Here is a 20,170-nt window from a genome sequence, read left to right on the forward strand (position 1 = left end):
TGGCAATCGGTGGAAGTTTGAAGACTAGTTCCAACGCGAACAATGAGCAAATCACCCTAGTTGCCCAGTCATGAGTGATTAGGGTGAGCGTCACGCGACACTCACGCCCACCACTCACCCACTCACCCACTCACCTCACTCACCTCACTCACTGCGGTCGCGCGACTTCAGGGCGGCACTGCTCACCTACTAGAACAAGAAGGGTAATGATCTTGGCCCTCGTAGTTTTCTGCTCGGTAGGGTCCTCTCCACAAGCATAACCGCAATAACAGTAATAACAACATGAACAAAAACTTTCTGGATATATCTCCCCTTCCACAGTGCGCTATCCCCTTTAGATGACTTCCATCTCAAGGCAAGTCATAACCCAATCCGTGACAAGCTCTACTAAGAACCCACTCCGCAGCCATAGCAAGCAAAGTAAGTGGTGCAAGGAGCACAGTGAGCAGGAACATGCTCGCAGTGCAGAGCGGTTCACGTACCGGCTTGGCCATTTTCCAGAGCGCCTTGCCAAGAGCCAGTACACCAACAACCACAGTGACGAGGAGCATGGGTGCGATGAAGATGACAACCAGTATTGGCTCCCGTATGCTGTGGGCCCGTATGTGCTCCCATGCATCTCGGGCCCACTTGCCATAGGGCTTGGGGCTCTGGTTGTTGTCGGGGTTTGGCGCGGGTGTTTGCGTCTGGGTGCAGGTGTCTGGGTCGTTGTCTTGTTGGGTGGCTATGATAGAAGTTCCGGGTTAGTTAGTGTCATCTAATTTGATTATTGCCGTGTTGAATAGGTATAGGGGCTCGGAATTGATGAAAGGAAGGGGAGGCTTACTTTCGGGTGCTGTGGAGACTGGAAGCAGAGTCTGGGTTTCGCATTCAATGGGTGACAAGGGTTCAGTTGGCTGTTGGGATTCGGACGCTGGTCCGTATGGAGGGGGAGGCGATGGAGACCTCGAGCTGTAGGCCGGAAGGAGGCAGGGCTGCGGCATTTCCATGGGGTTGAAAACTTCAATGATGAAGTCGTTGGGTTGGTGGGGGCCGGGGCCGGAGCTGTGTCAGCGCATTATACCGCTGGGCCATAAAAACTAATTGGCTATGAAGCCTGTCCTTATATACCAACAAGCTGGAGTTGGAGGTCTGCAGGTGGGAATTCATAACCATGGTTTGTTTGTGGATGAATGAGGATGGATAGAGGTAGGTGGTTATGGATAAAGAAAAGGGAATAAATCAGGAAAAGGGAGGTTCTTATAGAAGAGAGTTCCAGTTGATGATCGGGAGCAAACGGACGCAGAAACCTTAGAAGTGAATGAATAGTGCATATAAGCATTCCATTCACTGGGCAAGCTCTGGCTCCATTCACTCCCGAGGTCTTCACCATGTTTTCCAAACCTAAAGCACTGCCTCATTACTCTTGCTAGCACTAATCCAGAGGCTATCTCTGTATACAAACAGGACCCGTTCACTCCGTGTCCTATCTACACCTACCACCCCGCGGCTTGCTGGTCCCTGAATAGGGTAAAGCTAACATGTTATTATAATGCCATCCAGCAGTAATAGTATCAACTTCTAGTGATAAAAAAGGTCATATATATGGTATTAATTAAGGTTATATAAGATTTATAAATATATACCGCTTTGATACATATGCACTTTTAGTAATACAAAAAGCTAGGATAGCTTATCAATATTATGGCTTTACTAAGGCCTTAAAAGTCCACGCATTTTACACTTAATCTAGGTAGTATATCCTTGCAGAGAATACATGCCTCTATCGGTCTACTGAGATTTAATGATCACTGAATTGATAAATTATAAAGAGAACTTCGATAATTTTGCTAGTAAACAGGTATAAAATACCAGGGTAGTAAACGCCCATACAGATTACTAAGGTAGATGCTATGGTACTGAGTAATGGAGGGGGGTGCAAACGAGGCACCTCGCACCTCTAAGAGGCACTCAACAACATCGCCCGGGATGGTATGATAGTCACATTCTAGAAAGATACTATAGTATGCTTTAGTTTAACAATGCCATGAATCTGAATAAGAAGCGCCCTGTAAAAAAAAAAAACATCCAATGACCAGCGAAAGTGGACTACTGCGGTGTCAAAACCCAGAACTATACCATATGGCCCTGGGGAATCCCGTTCTCGCCATGGTCAATACCATATGGTACCGGTACCTATGGTAGGTCGTATCCCCATGCATAACAGTAAGGAACACATAAAAAACAACAGCCCGGCCATCTACAGACAATCATCCAACCACTCCCAGATCGGCTGGGCTATCAACACAACAAGCGCGCCAACGGCAATAATCGGCGAGAAAACTAGGGCGAGCACAGAAATGGTCAGGGCGATCACCTTCTTGATTATCTTTCAGAGCGGCCGGCGAACGCGTTTAGCACCAGAGGCCACACCTTTAAACACGTGGCTAGAGGTCCCGCGGATTTTTTGCAGGATACGCTGGCCGCGGGCCCAGCGCCACGAGCGTTTGGGTTTGGCATTGAGGGTCAGGGACTCGGTGTCGCTGTTGCTGTTGCTGTGGCGGGCATTGTGGCTGCGTTGTTGGAGTGCTAAGATTAAGAGTTAGTTGGACAGGAAGGACGGAAAAGGCTAGTGCTGGGAAGAGGAAGGCTTACCATGAGGCACTGACTGGACTGGGATCTGAGTCTGTGCTTGGATCTCTGTAAGTGTACCGCGGGTAGGTTGTTTGGGTTCGAGTGCGGGTTCGTATGGAGGGGGAGGCGAGGTAGAGCGCATGTACTTCTGGTTGTGAACCGGAAGGGCGCATGGCTCGGGCATCTCAGGGAGGTTGGAAACTTCAATGATGAAGTCGTTGTTGGGTTGGTTGGAGCCAGGGGCAGAGATGAAGCTGAAGCTGAAGCTGGAGGTGGAGGTGGAGGTCTGGGAACTCATGGTTCTGGTTTATTTGTTGATAAGTATGTGTATGAGTATGTGTATGAGTATGAGTAGAAGGTAGGTAGGTATGGATGAAGGAAAAATATCTTGGAGGGAGAAGGAGATTCTTATTGAAGATAGTGAGAAGTTCAGGAGCAAATTAATCCAGAGAGAGTGAATGGGAAACATGCATAATATTGAATTCACCAGGTTAACCTCTGGCTCCATTCACTCTTCACCAAGGTAGGTATGCTTTCATTCTGCAAAGTTCTGGAGTCAATTCTGCCCTTATGCTCTGCCATGTTAGAGCCCAGTCTCACTGCCCTTAACTAATAACACCGAGCCAGATGCAAACTTAGGAAACAGACGGGGCTCATTCACTACATACACCTAGTAACCTTCTAAAAAGGTATAAGTATGCTCAAACAACGCCATTGATTTCCAGGAAAGGGTGCCCTGGAAAAACATCCAATAACCCGCAAAACGAGTATTAAGGTAGAAGCCAGAAGTATATCTACCAGGAAGCCTAAATACTTAATATAAGGAAGCGGAGATCCAAGCATAAATATGTATATATATGATATGTTCTTCGCCGGTGGCGGTTCGACTTCCCGTTTCAGATGCCGCCGCTTTTATAAGGGGCTTATGTATAGAACAGTCCTTGTTTGGTAATTATTTTAAGCACGCATTAAGTAGTCCCAGAACACGCACTAAGTAGTCTGAGAGTGCTCCTGGATCACGCTGAGGGTAATTCTGACTGCTCCGGGAGTGCTTCCCGAGCATAGCACTAAGTAAGCAACCATAATAAGATCTTAATAATAAAAAATCACGTGATATAATTATTATGCTATATAAGCTATTTAAACTATATCTAGCGTATAATTTAATATCTTAGAAAGCTTAAAACCACCTGTTTGGTAACTATAAGAGTTTGTGCTAGGGTCACATGACTTTCATAAATCTTTTTACCAAAAGACCACATAAACCGCAAGTTACCTTGCGGTTTCCCTAGAACCCATTAAGTAGCGCAACCGGGGCCTTGTAAGCCTCAGTGTAAGGCCCATGACATTGTACATAGCCCTTCCACAAGAACTTAGAGATATCCGCGGAGGATCCTCCGCGGATAGGCTAAGTTAGCACCCATGCTAACTTAGCGCGCACAGAGAATACCTGTCCTTTGCAAGGGAAGAGTTTTAATTACCAGTATTAATTTTATAATAAAGCTAGTTTCTGGAAAAAGGCTTTTAAACCCTTTTATTCTTATTTTTTTAGGTATATTATACCCTTTTATATTATTTATAAACCCCTTTTAAGGCCAAGAACCTTATAATTTTAATACTTATTAATATATTTAATTTATAAGGGGTAATTTACACCTATACCATGAACCTAGTTAACCTTGTGGTAACTAAAAATAATCTCTTATAAAACTATCCAGGAAGTACCTGTCCACCCCTTATAAGAAGGTTTATTTGCGGCTATTTATAAAGGCTTAATAAAACCTAATTTTAAAATTATTATATCTTTGCATAAGGGGGAGCTACCCTTTTCATAGCCACTTAAGGAACTATCTCTGGAAGAACTTCACAAGTAAGCAAGGTTATAAAAAAAAACTAGAATAAGTAAAGCTGGTTTAATAGCTTTATAAAAAATATATTATAAATAAGACTACTTACAGGCATGTATAAGAAGGGTTAGACTTTTTTTTATACCTTTAAAAAAAGAATTCTTATTTTATAATTACCTAGTAAAAAGAATTAGTATAGCACTAAAAGCTATGCAAATTACTATATATTTATAAGAAAAGTTTAGGCCTTTAAAGAAACTAATAGTTTCTTATAAGAAAAGGTCTTAAACTTTATAATACTTTATTTTAATTTAATACTGCAAGGTTTATAAAGTGTAAAGTCTAAAATATTAAAGAACCTAATATAAATAAACCTCCGCGAGTTTTTCCTTAAATAGTTAAAAAATCCTATAAATAGGTTACATACTGCGTGGAGTAAGGCTTTATATATAAGACTAGCTAAGAATAAATTAAACTATGTATACCTGTAATATTAAAGAGAATAATGGTTAAAGCTAGGAAAACAGGGAAATTAAATTAATATTATTTTTTTATAAATTTTTTTAAATCATACTTACCTGTAATAAAGCAAAAGGTCCGCGAACAGCTGTACTTCCTAAAAATACTTGTAAAATTAGTATTTCTTATTACCAAGCTTTAACCAAGCCTTTCTTTTATATTACAAGATTAGACTAGTACTAATCTGAAACCTGTAAACATAAATTTTAAATTAAATAACTCTTTGCAGGGCAAGAACAAGGGATCTTTGCAGAAAATAGGTAAATATAAGGTTAAAAGGCCTGCTTTTATAAAAAAATAAAATAAAAATAAAAGCCTTAGTGTTATTATTATAAAAAGATTAGGCATATTAAACTAGATTATTTATATCTTAAAAAAAAGGTAAAGAACAAAAAATAATATAAGAATCTTATAATAATAATTATAGTTACTAGTAAATAATCTTAGCTAAAAATAAATTAGGTTTTTATAAAATAAATATTCTTACCTGTAAAGATTACCTTACCTAGCAGGGTAGTTATAAATTATAAGGTGCTTGTAAATTATAAACGCGCAAGGTGCCTAGAAGAATATATTCTTAAGTATAATTATAAAAAGTATTATAGTACAGGCTTTATAAAAAGACCTGGAAAGGGATTAATTTATAATTTATATAAATAGGTTAGGTCCCTAGTAGCTCGGGCAAGTATAGCTTATAGCTATAACTATTAATAATAGTAATTCTTTATTAAAAATAAAGGTTCCTTACAAGAAGGTAAGGAGGATTTATAAAAAAAAGGGGCTATTTAGGCTAAATCCCTTGTAAAGAATCCTGGAAAGTTTACTAGCTCTCTTAAAGCAGGACCCCTTAGTAAGGAAGATCCTGGGTATAATTTATAAATATAAATTACAGGGGAGGAATCCTAAGATGTATAAAAGTACTTTATAGTTATAAAAATAATAGCATGTGCGGCAGGGCCTTTTATATAACTAGGAAAGGTTATATATTCTAGATTATTACTAGTTATAAATAAAAATTCTTGTAAAGTTATATAATAACTTATTTATAAGGTATTTTATAAAAAAATAAATCTTAGAGCTGGTTAAGTAAAGGTTCTTTTAGCTAAAGATATATAACTTTATTAAGAAGTACTATAAGTTATATAATATCTGCCAGGGTTTAAGGGTAATTTATAGCAAGTAATAAGGCTTACTTTAGCCTTTACTAGTACCCACGGAGCCCTGGGAGTAGATTAACATGGATTTTATTATAAACCTGCCTGCGAGTATTAAAACAGAAGATCTTAATAGCTTGCAGGAGGTATATAATACTATTCTAGTAGTAATAAATTAAATAAGTAAGATAGCTTACTTTATCCCCATAAGAAAGTTAATTAAGGGCCATGAATTAGCTTACCTAGTAATTTATAAGATATTTTAGTTACATGGCGTGCCTGTAAATATTATAATAAACCGTGGGAGTGTCTTTATAAAGGGGTTTTAGTTAGACTTTATATACTATATTTTAATAAAGCATTTAATAAGTACTGTATATTATTTATAAATAAATAACTAAATAAAATACTTAAATAATATTTTAAAGCAGTTCTTGCAAGGATATATTAACTTTTTATAAAATAATTAGGTTAATTATCTACCTTTTATAAAGTTTATATATAATAACTCGCGGCAGGTATTTATTTAGAATATATTATTTTATATAATATATAAAATAAATCCCAGGGTTATTATACTAAACTTGGAACTAGGGGATAAAATATCCTGTAAGGTGTTTAACTGGACAAGACACCTTCAGGAAATCCGCGAGGAGGCCAGGAAGGGTATTAAAGCTGCTTAATCCTTGCAGGTAAAGTATTATAATATAAAAAGGGTTGCAAGAACCTTTTAGGTTAGTAACTATATTTAAATTAATAATATAAATTAATCGCGGATAAGGCTAAACTAAAATTTAAATTAACTCCGGTCTAGTCCGCGAAGGATAATAAAGCAGATAGAATAAAATGCTTATTATATGGCTTTACTAGCTGGTCTTTATATATATAATATATTTTATATGTCCATGCTCCGCGAATATAAGGAGATAAAGAAAGTGAATACTCGTGAGTATTATAAAACCAGGTTTATAAATAAGAATAAAAAAAAGTATTATATAAAGAATATTCTAGGTCCAGGTGTTAAGAATCCTAAGTAGTTTTAAATAAAGTAATTAAAATATAAGGAGGTTATAAAAAAGCTAGTTAAAAACTTAAAGTACTTACAGGTGTATAAGGAGTATATAATAAGAAAAAAAATCTTATTTAAAATAAAAAAAATAAAAATAAGGTAAAAATATTTCTTATAAACCTAACTAACAGCATCCTTTCCTTTTAAACTAATACCTAACTATCCTTTATAAAAATTACCATCATACGCGTATGCCTTATGGGCATAGGAAATAAAGCCTATTATCCCTACGGGAGAAGGCTCTGCGGGTAAATTAACTAGTAACCATTTACTAAAACTTAAGCCTGTAGTACCTAACCAGACTACCTAATCTTATATAAAAAATAAAAAGTTAAGTAATATAAGTAATTATTATACTTCTTACTAATCCCCCTAGAGATATATTTTATAAATACAGGTTAGCCTTTACTAATCCTAGTAAATAAGTAATAGTACTTAGTATACTTATAGCTATAAAAAGATTTATTTCCGGCATGTGTTATAAAAATAGCCTTGCAAGTTTATACACGGTTTATAATTTAAATCCCACTGGCGTAGCTGTATTAATATACATGCCTATATACTAGGGTAAAAATTTATTATTTTTCTTAGCTAAATAGGGGCTTAGTACTGTCCCAAGGTGCAAGGCCAGGCAGGATTAAAGGGTTATTTATAAAAAAGGTTTCCTAATAAAATAATATATTTTTTAAATAGTTAATAAACTAAGCTATAGCCTAGTTATTAACTATTATTATACCTAAAGGTAAGGTATCCCAGGCCTTCCTGAAGAGTGGCCCACCTTAGGCGGGGGGTGTATTAACCACAAGGTGGCCGGGTAATTACAAGGTGTTAGTATATATATAAAAGAAGTATTAAAAATATTTATAATAGCTAGTAGCCATGTAATAATATTAAATAATATTATAGTTATATTTCCCCGGGTAACTATGCAAGAAAAAAGGGTATTTATTAAATTTAACCAGAGGTTAAGATATTACTAATTATTAGTACCCAGGCTAGCCTAAAGATTAAGGCCGCGAGCGGCCGCGGGCGGGGGCATAAGAAAGGCCGGGATTAGGGAAATAGTAATAGTAAAAGGTATTTTTAATAGCTTAAAAATTTATATATAAGTTAGTAATTACCTGCTTGCAAGGGCTATAAAAGTAAAGTAAGCGAGTGTAATATTAAAATATATTACTTAAAAGTACTTATAAAATCTTACTTACTAAAGCTAACAGGTGGCTAAGAGCTAGAAAAACCTTATATAATAATTTTAAAGTAAAAAATATATAATAAAAGGTAAGAAAAATATAAGGGTAAAGATACTAAAGTATATTACTTATAGGCACCTGGAAGACCTTATAAGCCATAGCTATAAAAGGGCTAAAAACCAGGAGAACCTTTTAAAAATAACCTAGAGATAATATGGGATAAATAATAATAAAAAATCTATAAAGAAATAGCCATACTTACAGAGTTCTTAAAGTGTATTATTAAAAAAAAAAGAAAGAAAAGGGAGAGAACAAGATGGTATTCTAGTATTAAGAATTAATATAAAAAAAATAACCCGGAATAATATTTCTCCTGCAGGTAATAATAAATATAGCTAGCAAGTACTATTATAAAAATTATAGCCTTTTAACCTTCTTACTAAACTTCTTAAATAATATATAAAGCAGGAGGGGGGCTGGAAGTACAGAATATCTAGCAGGATTTTTATAAGGTTTATAATATTAAAATAGCCTTTACCCTGCAGAGACCATGCTTGCGGAAGTATTATACTTAAAATATAAGAAAGTATATAAAAATAATTAAATATACTAAGGCACCTGTAATAATAATACATGTTTATAATTTATAAATCTTAATATATAAGAAAATAAATAATCTTGCAGGGCAAGGCCTGACGCTTTAAAAGAAAGTACTTATAAAAACTTAATATAATTAAAAAGAGCTCTTAAGGCCGTGTATAAAGGGTTATAAGGGCAGTAGTATATTAGGAAGTATACCTTTTTTTATTATATAGTAAAAATTTTTTTTTCTTGTAAAGGGTTTTTTTTAGGCTACCGCGGAGGTTTTTTAAGGGTGCTTTAGGATATTTAAGCTAGTTATAAAAACTATAAGAATATAAGCCTTAAGGGACCAAGGCTATAAAAGAGGGGGGTAGTTATAAGGCTTATAATATTATATATAGCCCTTTTATAAAAACTTAAAGATATCCGCGGAGGATCCTCCGTGAATAGGCTAAGTTAGCACCCATGCTAACTTAGCGTGTATAAAAAATACCTGTCCTTTATAAGGGAAGAGTTTTAATTACCAGTGTTAATTTTATAATAAAGCTAGTTTCTAAAAAAAGGCTTCTAAACCCTTTTATTCTTATCCCTTTAGGTGTATTACACCCTTTCACACTATTCGCAGACCCCTTCTAAGGCCAAGGACCTTATACTCAGGCATCACATGTCCACCAGGCCTTACAGTAACAGCCTGAAAATAATTAGGAAAGGAAATTTATAACTTAATTTCTTAAATTTATAAACATGGTAGTTAAACCTATTCCCTAATACCATTAGGCTACTTATTATAAAAATATATAATATAAGTATAACTATATTATTTATTTATATTAATAAAGTTCCTCCCTTCCCTGGCATACTCATTTTATCTTTTAATGGTATCTTTATTTAAAGATAATAAGAAGCGTGCTAAGTATTAAACATTATATAAAAATCACTATTATAATCCTAAAGGAAATAAAAAAAGACTTAGTGTAATTAAAAGAAAAACCATTTAAGGATACTAAGAAGGAATATTAAAAAATAATTAAGCTATTTATTAAGTATATAAGCTTATAAAGTATTATTAATAGTATATATATGCTAACCTAAAAGCTAGGTATATATAAAAAAAAGGACATGCCTAAAGACTTTTAGGTTAAGCAGGAATATCCTGCTTTAAGCCTTAAAAAATCAAAACCTTTTATTAGGTTTTATATTTATTTTTTAAACGGCAGGCTTAATAATAAGCCTATTATAAGATCTACTTTACTATTTACTTAAAGGTTTATTCCCGGGTCCTATAATGTCATAGGAAATAAAATTCCTAGTAATAATAGCCAGGATTTATATAGTATAAGAGTATATACCCACCATAATCTAACTAAATTTAACTATCCTAGTGGGTGAGTGTAAGGCCCATCACAACATATGTAGACTCCTCACAAATAACTTAGCCATATTCGCAAGATAACTGCGAATATGGGGATAAGTCAGCCTCGGGCTGACTTAGTCCATATAGGAGATATTATCTCCCTGCAAGCCCAGGACTCCTGGACTTTAGTATTGATTTATATTTCCTACAGGATTCCTGAAACCATCTATTGCAAGATTAATCTTTCCTTATTTAGGTGCATTATACCTTCTCATACTAGTCGCGAATCACCCTACAGGCCAAGGTCCTTGTAGTGAGTTTTATAAATAAACATAATGTGTGTGTTGGTAACATGGTGTGGATTAGACAAATCATTACAGAAGGTTCTTAACAAAGCCAGAAAACGCCATAAGTTTATTTACTCGTCATCAAAGCATTGGCTCCCTTAAAAGTGTCTACTATAGTGGCACCAGGATGCCATGTCCGAGTGCGTCTTAGTAAAAAGCTCGTGCGCACGTACTTTATTGTCACAGGAGACTTGAATTGCTTCTAACTTGCCATTGTATTAAGTAAAATTAGCCAAGGAGGGTATAAATACATTCATGACAAGTTACAGCCTGGCGATAATCTTTAAATAGGCCCGATCATTCCCAGCTTTCCGCTTGCGGCAAGCGCCGACTGTCCTGTCTTTATTGCTGGTGGCATTAGAATTACTAAATTTATTGCTTTAGCTTAGCACTGCCAGCGCTTAGGTACTTTATACCACCTATTTATATTATGAAAAGCTCAGACAATATCGCTCTAAAGCTTCTTTTAGCCAAGTTTGGCTCAGATATAACCATCTATGATAAATCCAGCGGCAACATCTTCAACACAAGAACTGTCCTAAGCAAGATCAATAATAAGACCCATGTATACTACTACGGGCCTCAGCGACTACAGAATGTTGTCTTAACAAAAGTAAATAGTCTTGGAATCAACCCAGTAAATCTCCATTTCAAAGCGTTCAAGGCTCTAATATCCAGAGACCAATTCACGGTGCAGCTAGCCGAGTCTAATATATCGCTAGACGTAGAGGAGAATCAGACTTTACTTAACATCCTGCGCGAGGCCGGTCTTGATATCCCATCTTCGTGCGAGGCAGGGAATTGTGGGACCTATCGGGTAGGAGTCAAACGGGAGGGAATTAACTATAAAGGGACAGGGCTGCTGGAGGCTGAAAAGTGCTCTGCGATGTTGAGTTGTGTCTCGCGTGGTGTTGGGAACATTGTATTGGAGCTGTAGAAAGTAGCAGGAGCTTCTTACAATTCAGTCCATGATGAAACCTTGAGACTGTCCTTACTAGGGCCAATTACCAGAAAGGACACACTTTACCTTCCTTACACCTACACTTAAACTTCACGGATTCCTTACTACTGCATCCCCACAAAGCGGTGTTGATAATGTTGAATCACGTAGTTAATTGATTTGTAATTATCGCGGCAAAGTGAAATAATTTCCATCTATAATTTTAAAACCTGCATAGTTGGGTGCTATTTGACCCTGCACAACTATCTCAATAACGTGCACATCCCTTAGCATGGTCATTTTATTCCAGCCACACACTCTTATGCTCTTACTACAGCATGACACAATGCATGTTGAGTCTAAGCATGAACCTAAGCCATCAAGCACCAGAATTAGCAATAGAACACGCACCAAACCTCGCCCACTTTTGCCTCCTAAGTGCCTGCCGTATAGACTTTGGCAATAGCATGAACAACAGCGCCCCCTTATAGGTAGACATTTTGGAGATTAATAGAGGTTGGTTCGACAAAGCGATTATGGGATAACAGTATCCTTGAGAATGGCGAGAGTTTGGAATAATGGCAGAAAGCGGTGTCATTTCGCGGAAAATTTTTGAAGAGACTAGGTGCATGTTGTTGGAAGGCGCACCAGAGACGGTACAATGTACCTAGACTTTACCAACTCTTCACCCGGGGTCTTCGCGCAGCTCTGCGCCTTAATGCATGTATGGTTCCGATGGTTCTGGTGGCGAGTGGCTTCTCCAAAATGCCAAGAATTATCGGCTCGACAAGTCGAGCACCAATCTCCTACTGAGTGGCGCCTTTTGATGCCGGCCGCGCGCTCCTTGACTGTACCATAATCTAGGCTGGAGCGGTGAAAGTCGATGATCAAGGCTCGATCCAATTCAGGATTCCACAAATATATGCTCTGGCCGGGGGTCTGGATGAATAACTTCCAGCCAACAAATTTCGGCTATTGATCTTGAAATTTCCAGTTGCATCTTCGGTTACCATCTAGGCTTGCCCATATTCTCACCACCCCAGGCCATGAGTAGCATGTAGCGGATCTCGCCTTCTCTATGCAGGAAATAATTATTTGCGAGGTTAAGTGCGCCAAGAAAAACAGGAACTACTGACGCTTGCGCCTTTCGGAGGACATGATAGACATCAGCTTAGCGGGATACTTCTTTCCAAAGTTTATGCGGCGGTTTGCATTCGACCATAGTAAGGAGGGTACATATCGCACCCTGATTAATTCTTTGCAGCTGCACTTGACCTAGCGAAAGACCTTGGCCGGAAAAGATAGTAGCCTCCCTTGCATGTAATATTGCTTTGAAATATGTGCTAGCATATCGTTATATAGAGAACTAAGTAATCGTAGAGCCATAATTGTAGAAGGAAATTGAGGCCCCGGATAACATGGTCTATCGAAAGGCATATCCTCATTTCATAAAATAAACTAATTTATCTCATAGTCAACGGGTAGACCTTCAGGGAAAAAAGAGTAGTTATGTGAGGCAAAAAGCTAGAGATTGGTCGCGGTATGAGGCAGAGAGTCTCCACCAATCTTAAGGGATTGTGTTGGATTGTGTTGCTCCAAGGATGCCACAGTGCACGCCCTTTATATTTCCTTGACGAACCTAGCACTTGGCTTAAGGGCTTCGAATTGAGGCCTTACAACCACCGTAGAAGATACTGGCTTCACCCTAACTGAAGCTGGCTGCTGAACTAGGAAGCAAAGGTCAGCTTTGCCTTCCTATTACGAGCGAGTCTGGGAAGCTCGAGCATTCTGAACCTCTAATGTCCAGCACGAATCTCAGATAATAGATGATCGCTGAGCTCTAGCTCTACAGAGACTGCAGCTCCAGGATCTGAGCGTAGGCTCCCAAGATTTCGCCTATCATTCGCACGACATTCCAATGAGCCTTTCCACTCAGTATCGTCGCCCAAATTCTGACGACTCGACTGCACAGGGCATTAGAAGATGAGTCCATTTCACCCCCGGCTTCTGCCTCCGTCGCCATGTCAACAATATAGGTATATAATCTCGACTCTTCCTCGTCATCAACAGTCCCTTCGGAGACGAGGGGTTGTATGGCCATCAACCACTTGCTGATGACAAAGGCACACTCCAGAGCACATAGCGAATGCTGAAGGGACCAGGAGAATGCTTGATTATGTGCGACGATATTGACTCCAATCTTGACTGGGATGCTTAGCGCATGAGCTGAGTAGAGCACTGCGCGGGTGAGTCTGCGGCTTCTCGCTAGAGGTGGGCTACGATACATTGACATCGCAATTTCATGTGGATCGTGGGTGGTTAGAGCGCGCCACGGGCCAAGATCCACGTTGAGTCGGATGTAGGCCATTCGGAGTAGAGCGGTTGAATTGAAGGATACGGGACCCAATGGGCTACCCGGGCCTAGGAAAGCTTCGGGATCATGAGTCCAGCCAAGCTGCCAATTCTTTAATGCTCGCTCAACTTCAGTCACATCTGCAGGGGGTAGCGTCTGGCCGTCTTGCAGTTTGCCCTTTGCTACTGTTCTCAAAATGTAGATATGCTGAATCAGAGCAAGAATCAGCGTATAACTGCCCAACGAAGAACAGTGCTGCTGAGACTCTTCTCTTTGTGCTGAAAATAGCGAGGCAAACATCGACTGGAAGTGGGGTTCGGCCTCATGGTTGCTTCGAGCTTGTTGCCATTCTTCATCGGTTACTGCTTCCCAATCTCTTTCGCGTGAAGGTAGGTGAATTTTGATCTCCGAGTTGAGAATCGGAGGCGGGATGTCATAAACAATTGTATGGAAATTGAGGAAACAAAATATGATAGCCACGGTCCGCCTAAAGCCTTCTTCTTGTATCCATATGTCCCATGTTGGGGTTGTAGGAGCTTGTGCCTCCAAAAGTTTCTCGGCTCTCAGGTAGTTGACCAAAACGTTCTGTATCCCGACTGCTTCGTCAAATATAGTTTCTGAACTCCCCCAGGTTGCCATCGCCATAAGAATAAGCAATGCCTGTGCAAGCGGAAGAGGGTCAAACTGATACATCTGTTCTCTCTGTGGACTTGTCTCTCGATAAGATATTTCGCTAGAAGGGAGCATATTCCCCGCAAACCCCGTTGGTCGCAGAGGCCTTGGTCGTGCTGTTTTAGCATGGAAGATTATATTGTGCCGCTGCTCCTTGCGTTGACGAAGTCGCTCTTGGCAAATTGCGAGAGCCGTTCGAAACAGCATAATAGCATTGCTGTTATCAAACGCTGAAATAGCACCAATGGTGGCCATTGATAAAATCAACTCGACTGGGCACTTCGCACTCGAAAATGTAGGGAGGTGTATAAAAGGCAGATGACGATGAAATCCTGCAAAGTAGGTCGTAATGTACCGGGTCATGGTATGGCGTGAAAGAAGAAAGAAGCTCTTGGGGGTAGTTGGCGCAAGAGTTTGAACCTCAATCAAGAGGCGGTCCCAGTGTCGTTGTGAAATCTTCTGAGGCTCTTTTCTATCTTTCGTAACATGAAAAGGCTCCGAGAAGGGCAATGTAGCTGTCAGTCTATCGAATAATTGAGGTTCCAAATCATATAGCCGATTTGATACAGAGGAGCTGCTGTCCGAGTCCTGCAATCGTGGTTGTAATCCGAGAGTAGGGAAGAGTGGAGATGAAGGCAGAGGCAAAAGATACTGATCATTAATCAAGCACGATAGACTACCGTATGTTCCAGATATATTTTCGAGAAATAAGTCGAAGTCACCAATGCTGTGGTCCTGTTGAGTAGATACCATGTCCGGTGTAACTGGTGGTATAGGTGGGAGCATGGCAGGCTGGGATGCTTCAGGATCGACTAAAACAGAGGGTTCTGGAATTGGCAAAATCTCGTGACAAGACGATGTGGGGTCTAGGGAAAGGCTGGTTGTCACATCCGGCAAAGCTCCATGATTTATTGCTCCTGTTAAGGATGTCGAGACGTTGTCTAGACGCTCAGGAAAGGCCCTGGAAATGGACGGGGACCTGTCACGGCCAGCGTGGTCTGCCTCACCATCACAGCAGGGCACCACATCATGTTCATGGGTCAGGCGAATGTGGCGAGCCAGAAGGTCTCTGTCAAGTGCTGTTAGCAGGACCCAGGTGTCTGTGGTTAGCAGGAGAGGAAAGCAGTTGATACCTTCGAGCAAAGCTGGCGGGGCAAACTATGCACCGGAAAGGCCTCTCCTTGGTATCTGAGTAAATCAGTTCCGTTGTATCCAAGCAGACAGGAAGACTCACGAAGTCTTTCATGCCGCTGTAAATGCTCCTTTCGATGAAACGTCTTGGTACAGAAATGGCAGCAAAACGCCCTTTCGCCCCCTGGATGGCGCGTTTTAGGATGAGCACTCTGTGCTTCCTCAGTTGATTCTACCCCTCTCTGCTTGACTAGGTCTGGTCGGCTCCGTTTTCGTGGAGGCATGTTGAAAGCGGGTGCAAAGGTGCGAGTATGGAGTTTGAGTCTGAGTTTTGAGTGAGTTCGAAGTCTAAGCTTAGTCATGATTGCTTGTGAAAGTGAAATTAGCGGCAGACAAGACATGTTAGACTGGTGTTCTGGCCAAGTCGGTTAAAATCCCTTTTTGCTATTTCAACCAACAAGATAGTGTAAGGTGACAGTAATATCAATACTTCTAGGCTTATACTGACTGGCAGGCTTTACTAGGCGAAAAGCTGAAGTTTTTCTCTGGTCAACAATCCTACTTCTAGGATTCTGCCGTCTCCTCGTTCAATCTCATTTTAGTCAGGCAGTGTCCTCCAATAGGAACACGGTGTACTTTCCGACTCTCAGGCTGTCAAAAGATGACCAAAATAGTAACTAATATTTTTACCGTTTGCTAAGCACTTGGAATGAAGACCGAGCGAGACCCCTGACACGAGCAGATCAAGAGGGCTCAAGGCTACGATCCTGCCGAAGATTGCGGCCTCCATATATTGACCACCATTGACCTTTTTTCCTTCTCGGCCTGTTTATTCCTGAAGTTTATTCTAGTTGTATCCATCGTTGGAACCTCCGCCAAGTGGTTAGTTATAACTAGTTATGTACCACTAAAGATGATGTCAGCCAGAGCTTTTCAGTCGTTCCGCTCACCCCGGCCGATCCAATCACCCACCAAAAAGTCATCGCCAGTTCAACGCGTAATTTTTTTAATCACTAACCATGCCATAAAAACCATGTTAACCTTGTTAAAATTTAGCTAAGTAAAAAAAAACGATTTAACTTATAATACAGGCCTTAAAAAGCATGAAATCCTGAGTATTTATTAAGTTATAAAGGTTCTTAGAATACCTTATTTAATACTTTGTAATTACATGAAGAGATATTAATTTAAGGCAAAATATTATAATTATATGTTTTAACTTTTTAAACATAAAAAGGCATTAATTAAATATATATTATTTAAAAATAATAAGGAGTTGCACCTAGGGTCTTGCATATATAATAAATAGCATATTTTCTTTTGCAAGTAAATTAATAAGCCCCCCAAGCTGCTTGGGAAAAATTAGGTTATTATCTTTATTTAACACCATAAAAGTATTAAAAGTTAATTCACACGCAAGTATAACTATTAGCGCGCCCTTTGCAAGGATTTAAGGTTATAAAGTAGTGGTTTAAGACCCTAAAGGCTTTGTACAAGGAGTAATATATATAAAATAAAAATATTTATAACTTTAATAAAACTAGCTTTGCTATTGGCCTAATTATAACCTTGCGGGTTATAATAAGGGCTAAGATGCCTGAAAAGCCTTACCTTATTTAGCCAGGCCAGCGCGAATAGGTTACCATGATTAAATATATTAGGTTAAAGGGATATATTATTCTACTATATAATCTTTAAAGAGAAGGTTTATATTTAAGGATAGTTTAAAGAACTAGGTCTCCTAGGTGACTAAAGGGTTAAAAGCATGAATAAATAAATTACTAATTAGATAACTCTTTAGTGGCTTTAAAAGTGCTTTATTCCTTATATAACTAAGTGTATAACTAAAAGTTATTAACTACTTATTCTAAATGCTTATGGGAGTTATTTAGCTTCTAAATTTAATAAGGCTTTTAGAGATAATAAGATTATTTATATTTATATTCCTGTATATTTATTACACCTGCTTTAGCCACTAGATATTAATTGCTTTAGGTTATTAAAGCAAGCTTATAAAGACCTAGTTAAAGTAAGAATATGCCTAGGCTTTTACTATATTAATAAATATGATTTTTTACAGGCCTATTTTAAAGCTTATAATAAGGTTTTTATTATTTAGTACGCCTAAAGTGGCTTTTACATAACAAGGATACTACCTTATAATCTTAAAGAGGTCCTAATGTAATTAAATTATTTAATATTTATCTTTATCCCCCCTTTTAATTATAAAGCTTTAATATTATTCTCTGCGCTTGTTATGCTTTATATAGTTTAACAGCTATATAAAAAAGCTTTTCTTATTAAAAAAATACTTGCTAGGCAGTCCTAAAGTCCTTTTAGCCCTTTTAAACATGCTTTAAATAAACTTATAAAAAATTACAAGCTAGCTATCTATAACACTGTATTTATGCTAAAGGAATTAAGTAATTTTTATATAAAAAGTTAAGTTTAAGCACTTAAAAAAGTAAATTAAAGCGCTAGATGGCCCCTGTACAGGGCCTTCAATTATAAGAAGCAAGGGACCTTATTTTATTAAGAAATAAGTAATTAAATTAGGAAGATGGTGGTGGTGAGGAAGCTAATTAAACTAACCCTGAAAACGTGCCCCACCAAAGAGTTCTGAATGTGGTTTCTCTTTCCTAATCTAGTTTAGTCGATCTTTCGACCACTGTGTATTTATTTCTCCATTATTCGCAGTTATTCAGAATGGTCAGGCCTCTCGATTTCTTCAGATCCTCCATATAAGCCTCCACTCAGCACTACTTATACTGAGTACACTCGAATTCGTCGCTGGTGGCGTTGACCTGGAGTAATAAATAAGGATGAGTCATAGATGATCGAAAGACCCCATGGTTTTCGTCCTCTGAGCGCGCCGCTGAAACGCAGATGTGGATACCACAGACCAATACACTGCTGAGGCACTGTCTACTTAGCTGAGTCATTTTCATATTCTGGACGATTCATCTCCTGCTTGAGCTGGCGGTTCAAATAAATTCCGCAACATCAGATTCAGTCGTAAACTCGGCAAGGCAGCAAATCCACATTTGCCGCTTAAATCATTTAGCACGCGCTGATATCGTAGCAGCAGATTGCGCCGGAAGTGAAACGTTACATCATCGATACTGGCAAGAAGTAGAGAATTCATGAAGGTACCAATGATCACAATGTTGCCTTTGCAGTCTATATACTGTGAGAATTTTAATCACTAGGTGGGTGGAAGGTTAATTGGAGGGGATAACCTACAACTCAGTCATAGTCTATTGGACACCTGCCCATCCATGACCTCGAGGACTTCAACCAGTGTCTCCAGATGCATGTTATCCGCCAGAGCACTAGTAGAGCTTAAGTCTGTCTGTCGAGCCGAAAGGCCCCGCTGTATGGATACTTGTGTTGCGTAGTATGCAAATATAACGGCATACGCTGAAAGACCGGTTAGATTGATAATTCTACCCGCACGTAACTTCCCCCTTGCTTTGACTCACAGTTTGAGTCCCGGCTTTCTGCTCTCCCGGATGTGAATATATGCCTATTTGACCACTCGGCCAATTCGGAGCGGTAGGATTCTGATGGACTCAAGGTGTTTTGACTGATGAGACTCGAGTCCGGCTTCAGGGAGTAAAAACCGTCCATTATATTAGAGAGAATCACGGTCAAATGGGACAAGCTAACGAATGATTGGGTTGACGAGGCGGAGGAGCCTTCCAGTACCCCCCATTCATTCATAAAGTCAGCAATAGTAAGGGGCATTACCCTGAATTGGTGGGACTGGATACGGCTGGGCCGTCCTAGCCAGTGGGCAAGCCTGCGTAATAGAAAATCAACAATTTTGTCGGATGCGGATCGATGGCACGTACCATTTGCCTTGCATATAAATCGTCCACCATAGAATTCTCCGAAGCTTTCTTTCAGACTCCAAGATATTCCATCCTTTCGGATCGACTTCGATGCCAATGTCTTGTGCAATTGCCACGAGCTATAGAGTAATCATCATCAGTCACCGTTGAGAGAGCAAGTTCATGCTTCACGAACCTGCGCAGTCGTCGCCCAGTACCTCGGATGATTGGGCTCCCTGATGATCATCGGCGACAGCTGCAAATAGAGTAACAATGCCTGCACAGTACGTAGCGTAGGTGTCCGTGTTTCGAGGCCTGTTGAGGAGAAAACAAACTTGGCCAATGAGTGTCGATCAATGGGGCCCTCACCTTGCAGTGTGTCGGAGTGGCTCCAGAAGGCTGCCGCAGCGGCGCACACTGCGGCAAGCAATGATGCAGGGATCAGGCCTTTCTGCAGGGCTTCTTCGAACGCCGAGCACGATTCGAGGATTGGTAATGTTGGATAATGAAGCGGTAGTATAGGTCTAGAAGCCTATAGCAATGGGACTTGACGATATTCTTCACGT

At 39.1% G+C, this 20,170-nt stretch overlaps 4 protein-coding genes across 4 annotated transcripts; all 4 read right to left on the bottom strand.

Annotated features, from left to right (window-relative positions):
• Positions 1 to 350: 350 nt before the first annotated feature.
• On the bottom strand, positions 351 to 989 carry BDW74DRAFT_184320 (uncharacterized protein; the record flags this gene model as incomplete). The annotated part of the gene is made up of 2 exons (XM_073730789.1): positions 351 to 724; positions 827 to 989. 2 exons carry the CDS (start codon positions 987 to 989, stop codon positions 351 to 353), a joined length of 537 nt encoding a protein of 178 aa, XP_073577579.1.
• Positions 990 to 2,371: 1,382 nt separating this feature from the next.
• BDW74DRAFT_184321 (uncharacterized protein) lies at positions 2,372 to 2,911 on the bottom strand (the record flags this gene model as incomplete). Its single annotated transcript, XM_073730790.1, has 2 exons — positions 2,372 to 2,568; positions 2,635 to 2,911. The coding sequence occupies 2 exons, from the start codon at positions 2,909 to 2,911 to the stop codon at positions 2,372 to 2,374; spliced, it is 474 nt and encodes a 157-aa protein (XP_073577580.1).
• Positions 2,912 to 13,461: 10,550 nt separating this feature from the next.
• On the bottom strand, positions 13,462 to 14,895 carry BDW74DRAFT_184323 (uncharacterized protein; the record flags this gene model as incomplete). Its single annotated transcript, XM_073730791.1, has 1 exon — positions 13,462 to 14,895. One exon carries the CDS (start codon positions 14,893 to 14,895, stop codon positions 13,462 to 13,464), a length of 1,434 nt encoding a protein of 477 aa, XP_073577581.1.
• A 4,119-nt stretch (positions 14,896 to 19,014) lies between these two features.
• On the bottom strand, positions 19,015 to 19,501 carry BDW74DRAFT_164373 (uncharacterized protein). The gene is made up of 2 exons (XM_073726249.1): positions 19,254 to 19,501; positions 19,015 to 19,191 (listed from the first exon to the last, which is right to left on the bottom strand). Exons 1-2 carry the CDS (start codon positions 19,492 to 19,494, stop codon positions 19,022 to 19,024), a joined length of 411 nt encoding a protein of 136 aa, XP_073577582.1. The 5' UTR covers positions 19,495 to 19,501; the 3' UTR covers positions 19,015 to 19,021.
• Between the last annotated feature and the right edge of the window lie 669 nt (positions 19,502 to 20,170).

Source organism: Aspergillus multicolor, assembly GCF_047715735.1.
Source record: "Aspergillus multicolor strain CBS 133.54 unplaced genomic scaffold BDW74scaffold_61, whole genome shotgun sequence".
Classification (NCBI taxonomy): domain Eukaryota; kingdom Fungi; phylum Ascomycota; class Eurotiomycetes; order Eurotiales; family Aspergillaceae; genus Aspergillus; species Aspergillus multicolor.

Bases quoted from the DNA above. Each gene is read 5' to 3' on its own strand.
- BDW74DRAFT_164373 (XM_073726249.1), bottom strand. From the start codon at position 19,494: ATGAATGAATGGGGGGTACTGGAAGGCTCCTCCGCCTCGTCAACCCAA. The intron at 19,192-19,253 runs GTGAGTCAAAGC...CCGGTCTTTCAG, and splicing joins AGAAAGCCGGGACTCAAACT to CGTATGCCGTTATATTTGCA.